The sequence below is a fragment of the Sinocyclocheilus anshuiensis genome, unplaced genomic scaffold (assembly GCF_001515605.1).
Source record: "Sinocyclocheilus anshuiensis isolate Anshui unplaced genomic scaffold, SAMN03320099.WGS_v1.1 scaffold557, whole genome shotgun sequence".
In the NCBI taxonomy this organism is placed as follows: Eukaryota; Metazoa; Chordata; class Actinopteri; order Cypriniformes; family Cyprinidae; genus Sinocyclocheilus; species Sinocyclocheilus anshuiensis.
This window is the reverse complement of record NW_015540883.1, coordinates 1,165,430-1,180,264: the sequence shown is the minus strand read 5'-3', so window position 1 is coordinate 1,180,264 and position 14,835 is coordinate 1,165,430. Positions and strand designations below refer to the sequence as shown.

Below are 14,835 nucleotides of genomic sequence, written 5' to 3'. Positions count from 1 at the left end.
CCCAATTGCTGGGTTTGTCCCTATTTTACCCAGCACTGGGTTGTATTTAACCCAGCATTTTTTAGAGTGTATAGAGAATTAATGTTATATAATAGTATATCATACTTCAGCAATGCCACAAGTAAAACTAAAAACACCCTGGTACTCAAAGAGTGTCAACTATGCTTTATTCCCATTTGTTACCATCACTCTAGTTGTCTTCAACAGAAATATTCAAAGCCAGACCAAACAGATAACAGTCTCTCCTTGGGCCTAAAATAGCATGAGTAAAATCCATGTGCTCTTCAGCTATCCTATTCATCATTATGCTATTATTATAATACCACCACATGTGAATACACCAAGGCCTCAGTTCCTTTAGTTTGTCTATCATGTTTTTTTTATGTTATTCAAGCAAATGTTATGCACTATTCTAACAGCCAGGCTCTCCAGAAGGTCTCCAGCCTGGAGGAATATGGTAAATGTCATTTTGCAATAGGAGTATCAGTTTGGAGTTTGTCTCTGAAGTGCTTTCATCTTATTATTGTGCATGTACACCTAACACTTCTGACACTTTTTGGAGTTAATAATTGAACACTGGCTGACATTAGTGAATGTGTCAAACACTGAATGATTTTTCTGGCGCAGTCTAAGACAGACACATTGTACTTGTTGTAGCTGATTGTCTAATGCTCTGAGCCCTGCCTGTGTTTACTGTATGACTGCGGTTTGTCTGGATAAGCTTAGCTTTGATTATTGAGTTAGTTTGGTTGAATTCGGTTAATTACCACCTTTTCTTGCGCAGGTCCAGAAAGAATCGTCCCGGAGGGGACAGTGCAGAGGCATCAACCATCCAAGAGAAGTGTTTTGCTCCTCGTTTTATACAAGTGCCGCAAGATCTTACTGTTGAAGAGGGACGATTCTGCAGGATTGATTTTAAGGCAGTTATCATTTATTGATATAAAACATCCTGTATGCATTTGTTTTACCACAACATATTACTCCAATGCTTCTGGCCTTCTTAAGATGAAATATCACACACACAGCAAAGTTAGGAGGAGTCTAACAGAGTCTACAGTTGAACCGTTTTGTTTCTTTTTTTACAGAAATACAATAGTTAAATCTGTACAAACCAACATTTAGCTTTTTTAAAGTTTTGCTTTTCTTTCTTTTTTTTTCTGCAGGTTGTAGGTTTGCCAACACCAGATATTTCTTGGTATCTGGATGGGCAACTCATCCGACCTGATGATTACCATAAGATGCTGGTGTGTGAGAAAAGCGTCCACTCCTTCATTATTGAAGTCGTGACCATTCATCATGCAGGTGTATATGAATGTGTAGCGAAGAACCGTGCCGGAGAGAGCCACTTCTCTCTGCGCCTGGATGTGATTGGTGAGCAGCTTTTTGTTGCCTGTATAATGTTGAGAATAAGAAGGTTGCAACATGACAAAATGAGAAAGAAAAATGAAAGGGCATAAATACTTTAGCAAGGCAAGCTGTTTCCTGCCCTTATATTATGATGATATGATGGATGTTTTGATCACTTCGATTATGATTTGTTTTTTCACATGAATAATACAAAATAACCAGTTTTATCTAATGCAACAAAACTGCATATCTGAAGCTGCCATCATATGCCGCCGCCACTATAACAATATCAACGGAGCTTGACGTTTTTGGAAGCTTTACAAGTTCAAAGCATTTTATTAAAGTCATCTCTGTTCAGGCTACTTTGGAACTGAGAGAGCAATCACTTTAAATGTGTATTTAGATGTAAAAAGACTTGAATTTGTAAATTCCTAATACAGGATATGGTGGGGTTGTTGATAGATTTGAGTGACCGTTGCTGCATTGTACATGGAGTCATGGATTTGGGGATGGTCAACTTTTTAACTAGGGATTTGAAACACAATTTTTCATCAAGACTAGTAATGAGCAGAAACAGTATTTTTATGTATATTCGTTCTGTGGCCTCCTTTCCATCCTTCCTGCATGATGAGATCATTGTGAAACTGACTTTTGTTGGCTAAAGGGTCACAAGACACATATGTTGAGGACATTAAAATATACCGTATAGGAATGATCCTTATGCACTGTTCAAAAAGAAACAAAGTCATATTTTGTGAAAAGTTTTTGTAGACCAAATAGATGTACTTTTCTAACAATATATTGCTTCAGATGATTCATTACCAGGGATGTGAGAGAGCCACTCTGTGCTGAACATGCATCTATTGCAGGTTTCTAAAAAAGTAATGTCATTTGAATTCATTCATACATGAGCTCAAATTGAAATTTCTGAGTATCGACTGATGGCCAAGTGACATTTTTATTCAGGCTAGTAATGTTGTATCAAGGCACCTCTGTTCAATATATGACACAATGACTCTGAAGTGAATGTAATTCTTCTCCGTATGTCCTCAGCTCAGGAGCAGTTGTGTCCTCCCACATTTGTGGTGAAGATGAGGAATTCTCGGGTTCTTGAGGGTGATGCTGTGCGGTTAGAGTGTAAGGTGGCGGCATCTCCAACACCTCAGCTCTACTGGAAGAAAGACAAGGAAATGCTGCGAATCGACCCCATGAGAATGAGGTCTGACATAATTTTTTTCACTTTATGTGTGGATGCAAAATGTTTTCAATATAGACTATATATTTAGCTCCCTTTCGAAACCGTCTGTCACGTTGCATGAAACGCTTATGGGGACACTCCTGTTTACACTGAATAATGAAACCTGATTTGTTAACGTTTGTGTAGCTGAACGAAAAAATGGCATTTCAGGCCGCCAAAACGGGCAGAGCCGACTGCCTATATAAGTTACCGCCAAATGCCATTTCATCAGCATTTTCTCCTTCAGCGCGAATATCATCTCCTCACTGGACTCTGAAGAAGAAGAAGAATGGAGAGCCCCGGCAGAGGAAAGACTATACTCTTCATCGCTTCTCCCCTGCAGCCATCTGGCAAACTTGAGAGATAATTTCCTAGAGCAAATTTCACACCGTTGCTTCAAATGTCACGCCACGAGCATGGCTCGTGCAGAGCACCCCTGCACGCTTCAGACAGGCACAGTGAGTGCGTCGCTTGCCTGGGCTGTTCTTACACTGAGGCTGCACTTACTGAGACAGACTGCTCTCACTGCGAGATCATGAGTCTCATCTCTTCACTTACGGATTGCCTTCTTTCATGAGGGCAGCCCCACCCCTACCACTCTGCCGTTTCTTGCCTCAAAGGGAACTCGAGGAAGAAACAGAGGAGTCAGGGTACTGAGCAGGCAGTCTCGAGTGATCTCACGCCAGCACAGGTCCCAAGTACTTCACTCTTCCCACAGCAATATGACTAACCGGTGCACTTCTCCCACTGACTTGTGCCATGAACGAGTCTGGCCCGAGTTCCGATGCCTTTAAAGAGCTGCGTAGTGCAACTGTGATAAGCAAAGCCATGGCCAACTTGGTGGTGCTCGAGTGCCACCTTTGGCTGAATCTCACAGAGATCAAGGACGAGGACAAAGTCACCTTCCTCGACTCCCCAGTCTCCCCCATGGAGTTACTCGCCCCTGCCATTGATGAATTCGCAAGAAGTCGTTGCAGGTCGTTCTCCCCAAGCGCTCCAGCTTGGCAGCTGTTTCAAGTTACCAGAAGGCTCCATCATCCCAACAGCCTGTGAAGCCTGCTCCGTCTCCCGCTCAGCCTCAGCCCAAAACAGAGCCTGAGCTCTGACAGCGCCCTCAGATGGCTAAACGCGTCCCCTTTCCTAAGTACCAGGGCCCCTGCCCCAAAGTGACGTTGGACCCTGAGCCGCAAAAGCCGTCCCTATCTCAAAACAGAGAGGAAGAGGAGAGGGTTAACAAAGAAGTCTCGCACTTGCTCTCCAGTCCCCTGTTCAGCTCTGGGCAATGGAAGCTCTGTCAGTGCTGGGCCCATCCTACCCACTCAGCATGTGCTCAAGCAAATTACCACTGTGATAGCAAACCCACTAACTCAAAAGAGCACTTCTCCTCTACACGACAGCTCAAATGTCAGTCCCCTGCCTTCACACAGTGATCTGACACTCAAAAAAACTCAGACCACTTGCTGCCCGGCCAGGTTACTCACTCCAATTCACTTGAAAACCCCTCGTTTCAGAGGTGCTATTCAAACTTTGGTACAGTACAACGATGCACATGTCCTCCGATCCAAAGAACAGAGTCTGCTTGCAAAAGGTGCCGTGAAGTCCGTTCCGCAAGCGAACATCAAGTCAGGTTTTTACAGCCGCTACTTTCTCGTTTTCAAGAAACATGGTGGGCTCAGGGCCCATCCTCAATCTCAGACACCTGAACCGTGCCCTAATGAGACGCCTGTTCAGAATGTTAACTTTGAAACATATCCTCACGCAAGTATGCCCAGGGGACTGGTTTTTATCGATGGATCTGGAAGATGCTTACATTCATAACCAGATAGCCTCTCATCACAGACCATTCTTGAGATTTGCGTTTGAGGGAGTGGTTTTTCAAAATACAGTACTGCCTTTCGAACGCTCTCTGGCCCTGTGCACTTTTACAAAGTGCGTGGACGTGGTTCTCTCCCCGCTGAGGCAGATGGGAATCCGCATCATGAATTACCTTGACTACTGGCATAGTGTTAGCCAGGTTGGAGTGCAAACTCCTCACTCACAAGTCATTGCTGCTCAGCCACCTGGAGCACCTTGGGCTCAAAATCAGTTTAGCCCAGCGGGTCGCTTTCCAAGGGACAGGAAATGTCATCCGCCTCCTCTGTGATTCCGCTGGGCTTGCTTCATATGCAGCTCCTCCAATTTTGGCTCAAAGCCAGCGTACTGTCCCACGCTTGATGTCTGGGACACCTTTGCCTCAAGGTGAACCACCACTGCATCAGAGCTGTGGTCCCTTGATAGTCCCCTCACCTGTACCAGGAAGGCGTCCAATTGGGACTGACCTCCAGATGGAAGGTTGTCATGACCGATGCCTCCAACTCCGGTTAGGGAGCACTGTGCAAGGGCAGACTGGCATTTGGCTCCTGGTCCAGTGTGAAGCAACACCTACATATCAACTGCCTCAAAATTATGGTGGTTTTACTGGCCCTAAAAACGTTCCTGCCAGCCTTATGGGGGCACTGTGTCCTCGTCCGTTCAGATAACATGAGAGTGGTAGCCTTTATAAATCACCAGGGTGGTCTCAGGTCACAGTCCCTATAGAGGATGGCAAGACACCTCCTTTTATGGGCACAGTGCAACCTGTGCTCACTGAGGGCAGTTCACATGTCGGGCAAACTGAACCAAGGAGCGGATATGATGTGCCAGGGCAATGTGTCTCCAGGGGAATGGAGTATACACCCCTAAGTGATTCAGGTGATTTGGAATGCCTTTGGTTGGGCAGAGGTAAACCTCTTCGCCTCAGAAGACAACTCTCACGGCCCAACATTTTTCTCGAAGGAGCGAGATGCTCTGGCTCACGACTGGCTCCCTCAGGTCATCAGATGAGTGAGGGAGGTGGGATGCTTGGTTCTCCTGCTCTTCCCCGAGTTGATACAGCTGCTGTCGGCAGCCCCCTGGCCGATTCCGTTGAGGAAGGACCTCCTCTCCCAAGCAAGAGGGATGATTCGGCATCCCCAGCCCGAGCTGTGTAGCCTTCATGTTTGGCCCCTCGACGGGAGTCTTTACAGCTCTCCACGGGGGATAGCTAACACCATTTCGAAGGCTAGAGTCCCGTCTACGAGACTCCTCTAAGCCCTCAAGTGGTCAGTGTTCTCTGACTGGTGTGCAGTCCGGAATGAGGACCCACCCTCATGTGACGTGCCCACGGTCCTCAGGGGCCTTCGAGGTCCTCCATTTGAGCCGCTCGAAGTCGGCTGACTCATGGCCCCTGTCACTTAAGACCGCTCAACCATTGGCTTTAGCATTGGTCAAGCGAGTGAGCAATCTGCAAGCACTTTCAGTCAGCGCTTCTTGCCTTGAGTTTGGGTCTAGCGACTGTAAAGTCATCCTCAAACCAAGACATGGCTATTTGCCTAAGGTGCTCTCCACTCCATTCAGAGAACAGGTTATTACCCTTCTAGCTCTTCTGAACACAGAGGATTTTGTGCTTTTTTAGCATGGCGCTATTGAACGCAGTATGCATTAGTGTTTCACGCAACGTGAGAGCTCGTTTTGAAAGGGAATGCTCTGGTTACTAATGTAACCTCGGTTCCCTGAGCCATGCTATAAAGATACACGATTTGATGACTGTCGCTTATCAGTCAAAAGATTCTGATGGAATGGCATTCAGAGCCGACTTATATAGGCAGTCTGCTCTGAAGGGCTGAAATGCCATTTTTGTTCGTGCAGCTACACGTAAGTAAACAAATCAGGCTTCAGTATTCAGTAAACAGGAGTTACCCCATAGTGTATCACACAATGTTCATTCCCGTTATCTCAGGGAACCAAGGTTCTGTTAGTAACTGGAGCGATATTACATATTATTCAAGATATGAAGATAAAATATTTTAGACTTTTTATACACTTAAATGACAAATTTGGTCCATTTTTGTGTTTAAAGACAGTTGCAGAAAGGAATAATTCATACAAAAACAAAGATTCATCGTTTACTTTCCTTTCTTGTCCTGTGGAGCACAAAAGTTTATTTTTTTTAGCTGTTTTACATTATAAAGTTATTTTGTTGAATGTCCTAGATCCTATTACGTATGAAGAAAAACAAGGCACCATAACAAAAGTCCAAGTCCAAGAGGAAAATTCAATCAAAAATGGTTATTTCACAGAAATTTCCTATATGAAATAGTCTGATTTAGACCTTACAGTCTACAAACTTTCAGATACAATTTTTTTTTACTCGTCCAGAGCACTAAAATATATATTCAGAAAAAATGTATTTAATGAAATAACACACAGAAAAAAATAAATAAAATAAAAACAACAGGGCGAGAATGGTCAGGTAACATGGTCTCTGAAGAACTGAGCTTTAAAAAACACATTCCCATAGATTTTAGTTGCAGAAATGTCCATGGTAATAATACTTTAGATAGATTCTTCCATGAACTTTTTAAAAACTGATTTAACACATTATTGTCTTGGACAGTTGTTTACAGTAAATCTTTTCTTTGCTAGATGAGTTATATTGATGTAGTCGTTGTAGATGTTTGCATGTCCCCGTGACGTTTGCATGTTTGGTGTGTCAGTCTTTCTCAGGACGGTTCAGGAAAGCAGTGTTTGGTCATTGATCCAGTGATAAAGTCTGATGCGGGCTGGTACACTGTATCTGCCATTAATGAAGCAGGCATGTCCACATGCAACTCCAGGCTAGACGTGGGCAGTAAGTGCACTTACTGTTTACTTTGCTTAGTATATGTTTGAAAATTGTTTAGACTTTGCTTATTCTGCTTATTTTTTTTTTCCAAAACTTGTGTTTAGGCATGTTGCATTATAAAATGAACTCCATCTTTATATTGATACATAGTGTAGGAAGGTGCAGTAAATGATTTCTTTTCCCCCATTTTTTACTTTTTTTTTTTTTTTACAGTCCTGTTGTAGTGTACACAAATGAGTTTTAAATGTCTTTAGTTGCTACACAATTATTGAGTTATTTTCTGTTAACCCGAATTTGCCTCTCTGCCTTGAATAAGAATGCCGTTTTCTTATAGCTCGACTGAATAAGTCTACCCCTCCAGTCAGGATGCTGAAGAGTCTTCCCATCTTGAGCCAGTTTTCCACACTGAGCACAGAGCCCGTTCCTCATCACACCGCCCCACTATATGAGAGCGAAGAACTGTAGACACTCGTCTGAGTCATGCAGCTTTCATGTCGACATCTGATATTATTATGCAGTATTTATGTAGTATATTTCTCTGTAAATGAGCCAGTTAAGCAGTTTAGCCAGTACCGCTGATGTTTGCCATTCCAGCAGAATCAACACGCTCTCATGGTTGATTTGGTTGGAAATGGATAACCAGTCTCATGTAAAGCTGCATATTTATGACACCCAGTACAAGAGAAAAAAAATGTATCTTAGTTTGTCAGTTTTGCATAAACTAGACTAATGCTTTGATTGCTGTATGCACTGTGGAAGCTCAATATGTGTGCAGTGTCTTCACTGATACACTCGGAAAATACATGACCTTATATGTACTGAAGATGATATTTGTTGGAATTTTTGCTACTAGTACAAAGAATTTGGTCAAATGTATTGATTACAGTCCTGAACACAGATGTCATGTGTTAAATATGATGATCATTTGAGTAAAGATCTTTGTGAAAACACTACAGATTTATCTCTAAGTATTTTTCTCTGTCATGACACACTCTCACATGACAATATCAAATATATCAAAAACCTGCCAAAGAACTAAATCAACCAACAGCATTGGATTAGACTGTGTAGATGGACGTTTAAGTAGTTAGAAAGGCTCTTTTGCAAAAGATTTATTACAGAAACATTCTATAAACAACTTATGAAAAAGCCAAGACAAAAATATTCTGTTAATCATAACCATGTGGATATTAGGCATACAATACAACGCCATCCTTCATCACATGGTTTCTGAACCTTTTCGGTACTAATGCTGTATTAGTACACAGGACTCGGTGTGACGCTCCCTTTTACAGCTGCGCTTTGATAAACGGAAAATACAGTCGTGACAATAAAATGTTGTACACATGGCACACTACACAGATACAGTGCATGTAAAGAAAGAGAAGATCCACTCACTCATCACAATGCAGTTATAAGTACTATAGATGTGGCAAGGAATGGACAGATCTATGGCTGAAGACCAAAGTCACACAAGAGATGGGACACGAGAGGATCTTCAGATCTCCACATCACTTTCTTTATCATTATCATGGTCACCATCGTAAAACTCATTCACAGCTTCAGGCCTGTGATGAAACAGAAGCAGCTGGTCAGATCAGGATAATCAATATTCAGCCAAGCTCTTGACATCTCTTCTCTATCGGTAAAGCACAGTAATGATCAAGTTATTATTAGAGTTATTATAATAATAACTTGTTATTAGAGGGTCGAGTTATTATTATTATTTTATAATAATTAAAAAGAAAACAAGTTTGTATACCCTGGCAAAAATTGTGAAATTGATTTTGAAAATATGACTGATCATGTAAAAAACTTTTATTTAAGGATAGTGATTATATGAAGCCATTTATTATCACATGTTTGGCTCCTTTTCAGAATGATAACAGAGATCATCCAAATGACCCTGATCAAAAGTTTACACATCCTTGAATGATTGGATTTGTTACAGACACACACGGTGACACGCACAGGTTTAAATGGCAATCCAAGTTTAATCTGACACACCTATGGCTCTTTAAATTACAATTAGTGTCTGTGTTTAAACAGTCGATGAGTTCGTTAGCTCTCATGTGGATCCACCGAGCAGATACTGAGCAGAAGAGAAGAGTCAAAAGACCTGTGCAACAAGGTCATGGAACTTTATAGAGATGGAAAAGGATATAAAAAGATATCCAAAGCCTTGAAAATGCCAGGGAGAAATACAGGCTGCTCTGGAAAAAGACGGCGTGGTTGTTTCAGGGAGCAAAAATATGACAATACTTGAACAAAAATGAGCTGCATGGTCGAGATGCCACAAAAAAAGCCTGGTTACAACACCTTAACTCACAGCTTCTGGCACACTGTAATCTGGAGTGACGAGACCAAAATAGAGCTTTCTGGTCAACCATAAGTGCTATATTTGGAGAGGGGTCAACAAGGCCTATGGTGGTGGCTCACTCGTGTGAGCTCTAAAGGCTTGGGGAATCTTGTGAAAATTGATGGCAAGATGAATGCAGCATGTTATCAGAAAATACTGGCAGCCAATTTGCATTCTTCTGCTGGAAAGCTGTGCATGGGATGGTCTTGGATTTTCCAGCATGAGAATGACCCTATCCTCCAGTGGTTACAGCAGAAAAAGGCTTCATATGATCGAGCCGCTCTGGGGAGATCTCAAAGACTTTGTATGACCTGGAGGCATTTTGCCAAGCTGAATAAGCAGCTATACCACCTGCAAGAATTTGGGGCCTCATAGACAACTATTACAAAAAGACTAGACGCTGTCATTGATGCTAAAGGGGGCAATACACTGTAATGAGAACTAAGGGTGTGCAGACTTTTGGCCAGGGGTTGTTTCATTTTTTCTTTGTTGCTATGTTTTGTTTTATGATTGTGTCATTTTGTTATAACTTACATCTGAATTTTAAAATGCATAAGAAATAAAAGAAATGTGTTTTGCCTGCTCGCTCATGTTTTCTTTAAAAATGGTACATATATTATCAATACTCCAAGGGTATGCAAACTTTTGAGCACAACTGTAGAATAGAAATAGAATAGAGTGCAAGTGTAGATGGAAGAGACGTGTCTTTAGCGTTTCTTGAAGATGGCTAAAGACTCCACCAGCAGCGAACAGTTAAGGTAAACGTCTGTGAAAGTGATTTTGTGCCTCTTTGATAATAATAATAATCAACATTGATTCAGCATATTAGAGTGATTTCTGAAGATCATGTGACACTGAAGACTGGAGTAATGATGCTGAAAATTCAGCTGTGCATCACAGAAATAAATTACATTTTACAATATATCCACATAGAAAACACTTATTTTAAAGTGCCCCTATTATGCCATGTCGAATATTGCCTTTCATTCAGTAAATGATCTGTAAATGATCTGCAAAGTTGTAAAGCTGAAAGTGCATGATAAATGAAGTTTAGAATCGACTCTGAACAGCCGAAACAAGTCGTTAGTAATTCAAATCCCACTTCCATGATGGCTACACGTCACTGGGTAACACATTTGCATAATGCCCGCCTCTATTCTGCATTGGCTGGCCACAAACAACTTGACCCCGCCCACAAACACGTCATTTTACTGACGACTGATCTCTAATCTCGTGGAGCTCGCATTAGACCAATCACAACAGACTGGGCCATCTGACCAATCAGAGCAGAGCAGGCTCACGGAAAGGCGGGGTTTAGAGAGACTGAATCTCAGAACTGCTTCGAACGAATCATTTGAGAATAGTTGGAAAATTAGGTGATAATAAATGCATATTTTGAGAAAACGTACGTGTTGTTTGGAACAATACTAGGAACCTTCAAAATGGCATAATAGGGGTACTTTAACAAATATATTTCACAATATTATGGATTTGACTATTTTTGATCGAATAAATGCAGCCTTGATGAGAAGAGGAGACTTCATTAAAAAACTTTTTTTTTTGTAAATCTTATAGAGCCCAAATTTGTAAACACTAGTGTTACAGTCACCTAGAGAAGTTGTCTTCTGATCCTCGCTCATCAGGATCGGCCTCGTCTGGTCGCTCGTAGCTCAGCAAATCAGAGGGAACGTCGTGGATCTGAACACTTGGAGCGTGATTTAACATCTTCAGGCTCTCAAACACTGTTTGACGAATCTGCTCCAAATACTAGAAAAACCAGGTCATGTATTGGTTACAGCTGAGTGATGACGGGGCACTGAACACCAATTTCAACGAATTCAAACCTTAAGAAATATGTGACCCTGGAGCACAAAACCAGTCTTAAGTCGCTGGGGTATATTTGTAGCAATAGCCAACAATACATTGTATGGGTCAAAATTATAGATTTTTCTTTTATGCCAAAAATCATTAGGATATTAAGTAAAGATCATGTTCCATGAAGATATTTAGTAAATGTCCTGCTGTAAATATATCAAAACTTAATTTTTGATTAGTAATATGCATTGCTAAGAACTTCATTTGGACAACTTTAAAGATGATTTTCTCAATATTTAGATTTTTTTGCACCCTCAGATTCCAGATTTTCAAATAGTTGTATCTCGACCAAATATTGTCCTATCATAACAAACCATACATCAATGGAAAGATTATTCATGATGACGTACAAACCTCAATTTTGAAAAATTGACACTTATGACTGGTTTTGTGGTCCAGGGTCACATATAATACACTATAATTACTTTCACTTTTTCGTATAAAATCAGAAGTGTTATATTTTGATAATGTTTCAATTTTACACTTTTTAAAACTATAACTTTAAGTTCAAGAGAGCATCTTGTGCTGCATCTGAATCTCAAGCATTTCTAATTGATTTTTCATTACGCAGCACTTCTTGGTTTTCCATTTTTCAAGATCCTCAACTTGTTATTTCCAGGTTTTAAAGAGGTTTTGAATGTGTACATGCGGACACAAATGTACTGTCAGATTTGTAGACAAAAAAAACAGTATATTGTGAGGAAAATAACGCATACTTGTCTAGAATTTTGGTTTTCTATCCTTGTGCTGACATCTGGGTGAAGTGTGAAGTCTGGAGCAAAATATTCAAAGTATTCTGTGCAGAGGACAAATATAGTGATGACGAACAGTTTTAAAGCAGTGCATTAGAGGACACTAATTCACACAAGCGCTAGATAACATGTAATAGCAAAACAAAGACGTGCAATACTTCTAGCTGTCTTCTCATGTGACACAGTTGCTGTCTTACCACTATATGGCAGCTCATCACTAATGGACTCCTCAACTAGCAAAGATGTTTCATATGTCCTAAAAAACAAATATATGATACATTAATGAACATATCAGAAAGAGTCAAAGATAGAAGTGTAGCACTTACAGCCAAAACAGCTTAGAAACCCAAAGTCTTAACATATATGACCTCCTAAATGAACACGATCAGAGACTCGATAGAGGCGAGATAATGAGGAGGAAGTAAGAGAAATCATAGGATAATGAGCAAATCCCAACGTTTGAATAGAACAGTTGTAATGCTACATTGCAGTGCAAACTGGTTTACTGTTTTTAATTAGTGATGCACCAACATTACAAACAAGTTTTTAGTTCTAAGTGAGAGTAAGTGATTCTCAATGTATTAATATTGTTCCTTGCTGTGGTTGAAAATAACTTATATTACAGTAAAGATTTGTCATATCACTGTTTAAACAGGAAGCTGCTAGAAAGTGGCAAGTGATGCAAAGATACAAGTTTAACTGGATCTAATAAAATGTTTTGCCAAAGGCAATGCATTTTCATTTTGGTAATTCAGACTTTGCAAAGAGGCTATCATTATTAAAAATGTAACTACATGACAACAAAACCAAAGCCTATTTGTCAGTGACAGAACTGTACTGTTGCTCATTTCACATCAAGACTCTGGTGAAAAAATAACATTGTAATTGGACCTCAGAGAAGCAAAAAATGTGTGATATGACCCCTTTAAAGAAGTTTCCTTTATTATACAACTACTTCCTCTTCTGATGATTTATAGTGAACTGAGCAGTGAAATGATAAACATACCAGCATCTAGCAACGTTCCTCACAGTGTATCCTCCTCCACCCAGAACAAGCAGCGGGATTTTGAAGCTCTTCACAAACTCCACACAATCTCTACAAGTACAAGTGTTTAAACAAGATTAGCAAGGGTTTCAAAATACTGCGTGCAGGTGAAGAAAAGATGACTGTGTTAGATTATGGAGTCGTTTTTTTTTTTTTTACCCATGTCCGCGTATGCTGAGATTGAAGCATCCTAATCGATCACAGCCCAGAGAATCAGCTCCACACTGCAGACAGAGCACAGAGATGAGCAACAAAACCCCAGCAGATCCAGACCGTCTGAGAGCGTGATCGCACCTGGAGAACGACGCAGGTGGGCTGATAGAAGTCCACCACCTGCTTGATAACCGGCTGAAACAGGTGTCTGTAGCCTGAGAACATCAAAACAAACAATCCTCATGTCACTTCACTTCTCATGTAAATAGATCTTAAAATTACAAGTCTCATTTTCTGGGAATTTGATCAAAAGGATGTCTATGATTAAAACAAGAACAAGCTCAGAAAAATCTACTTAATTCAAAGGGAAAACATGTTTTCATTCACCAGTGAGAGATATTTGCTCTTGTTTTAAGCATGAACTCACTTCGTTCAAGTCAATGAAAATTCAAGACTTCGTTTCACATTTGGATTTCAAGTAAATGTATCCTGATTCAAGGATGTTTAGATAATTGTACTGGAAAACAAGAAATACAGAAGAAGTCATTCTCCAACATTTAATGCCATGACTATTATATCGATGCGATGGCACCGCAGACGGCAGCCTCAGTGTTTGGCTCTCCAGTGTTTGTACTGTTTTTGTTAGTTTTTCCCGTTTTTTTGTTTCTCAAACACGATCAGTTTTACCAGGGAAGAGCTGCTGAACATTCGGCAGAACACACCACACAATCTTCTACCGGATTTCGTTTATTCGGACGTTTTGCTGAACGTTGTAGTCGGCGGAGCTGCTGCGCTGATCAAGCGCTTCAGGACGCGCAGACGGGGGAAGAGAGCCGGCGCGCTCGTGAAGCTCAGGAAGCGCGGATTCAGAACGCCGTTGCCGAGCATCCATCTGGCAAATCTCCGCTCTCTACCCAACAAAACGGATGAACTTCTTCATAAAACAGACGACCTTCTTCTGCTCTCCCGGACAAATAAGAATTTTTCACACTCTGCTGCTCTGTGTTTCACGGAAACCTGGCTGAATGACGCCATTCCGGACAGCGCGTTGAGTCTCCTGGGCTTTCAGCAGTTCAGAGCAGACCGCGACACAGAATCAACGGGGAAATCGCGCCGCGGCGGGACATGTTTTTACATCAACCAAAGGTGGTGTACAGATGTTACAGCGTTAAAGAAGATGTGCTGTTCCGATCTAGAAGCGCTTTTCATTAACTGTAAGCCGTTCTATTCGCCGCGGGAGTTTCACTCGTTCATTCTAGTGAGTATTTACATTCCTCCGCAAGCGCACGTGAGCTCAGCTTTACAGAAACTCGCTGATCTGAACACAGAGACAGAACAACAACACCTGGACTCTGTTTTAATCATTCTCGGGGACTTTAATAAAGC

General features: G+C 41.2%; 2 protein-coding genes across 2 annotated transcripts in view; one reads left to right on the top strand and one right to left on the bottom strand.

The window, feature by feature from the left end:
* Positions 1–8,266, top strand: part of LOC107688609 (myotilin-like) — a 13,869-nt gene extending 5,603 nt beyond the window's left edge. The window contains exons 5-10 of the mRNA XM_016486322.1: positions 420–457; positions 785–920; positions 1,164–1,371; positions 2,401–2,566; positions 7,138–7,271; positions 7,600–8,266. Coding sequence (XP_016341808.1) covers positions 420–457; positions 785–920; positions 1,164–1,371; positions 2,401–2,566; positions 7,138–7,271; positions 7,600–7,730 — 813 coding nt within the window. The 3' untranslated portion in view covers positions 7,731–8,266. The remainder of the gene's footprint in view (positions 1–419; positions 458–784; positions 921–1,163; positions 1,372–2,400; positions 2,567–7,137; positions 7,272–7,599) is intronic.
* Positions 8,267–8,446: 180 nt separating this feature from the next.
* Positions 8,447–14,835, bottom strand: part of LOC107688598 (histone deacetylase 3-like) — a 12,911-nt gene continuing 6,522 nt past the window's right edge. The window contains exons 9-15 of the mRNA XM_016486315.1: positions 13,591–13,664; positions 13,456–13,520; positions 13,258–13,347; positions 12,449–12,507; positions 12,216–12,295; positions 11,234–11,391; positions 8,447–8,833 (exon numbers count right to left, since the gene is read on the bottom strand). Coding sequence (XP_016341801.1) covers positions 8,764–8,833; positions 11,234–11,391; positions 12,216–12,295; positions 12,449–12,507; positions 13,258–13,347; positions 13,456–13,520; positions 13,591–13,664 — 596 coding nt within the window. The 3' untranslated portion in view covers positions 8,447–8,763. The remainder of the gene's footprint in view (positions 8,834–11,233; positions 11,392–12,215; positions 12,296–12,448; positions 12,508–13,257; positions 13,348–13,455; positions 13,521–13,590; positions 13,665–14,835) is intronic.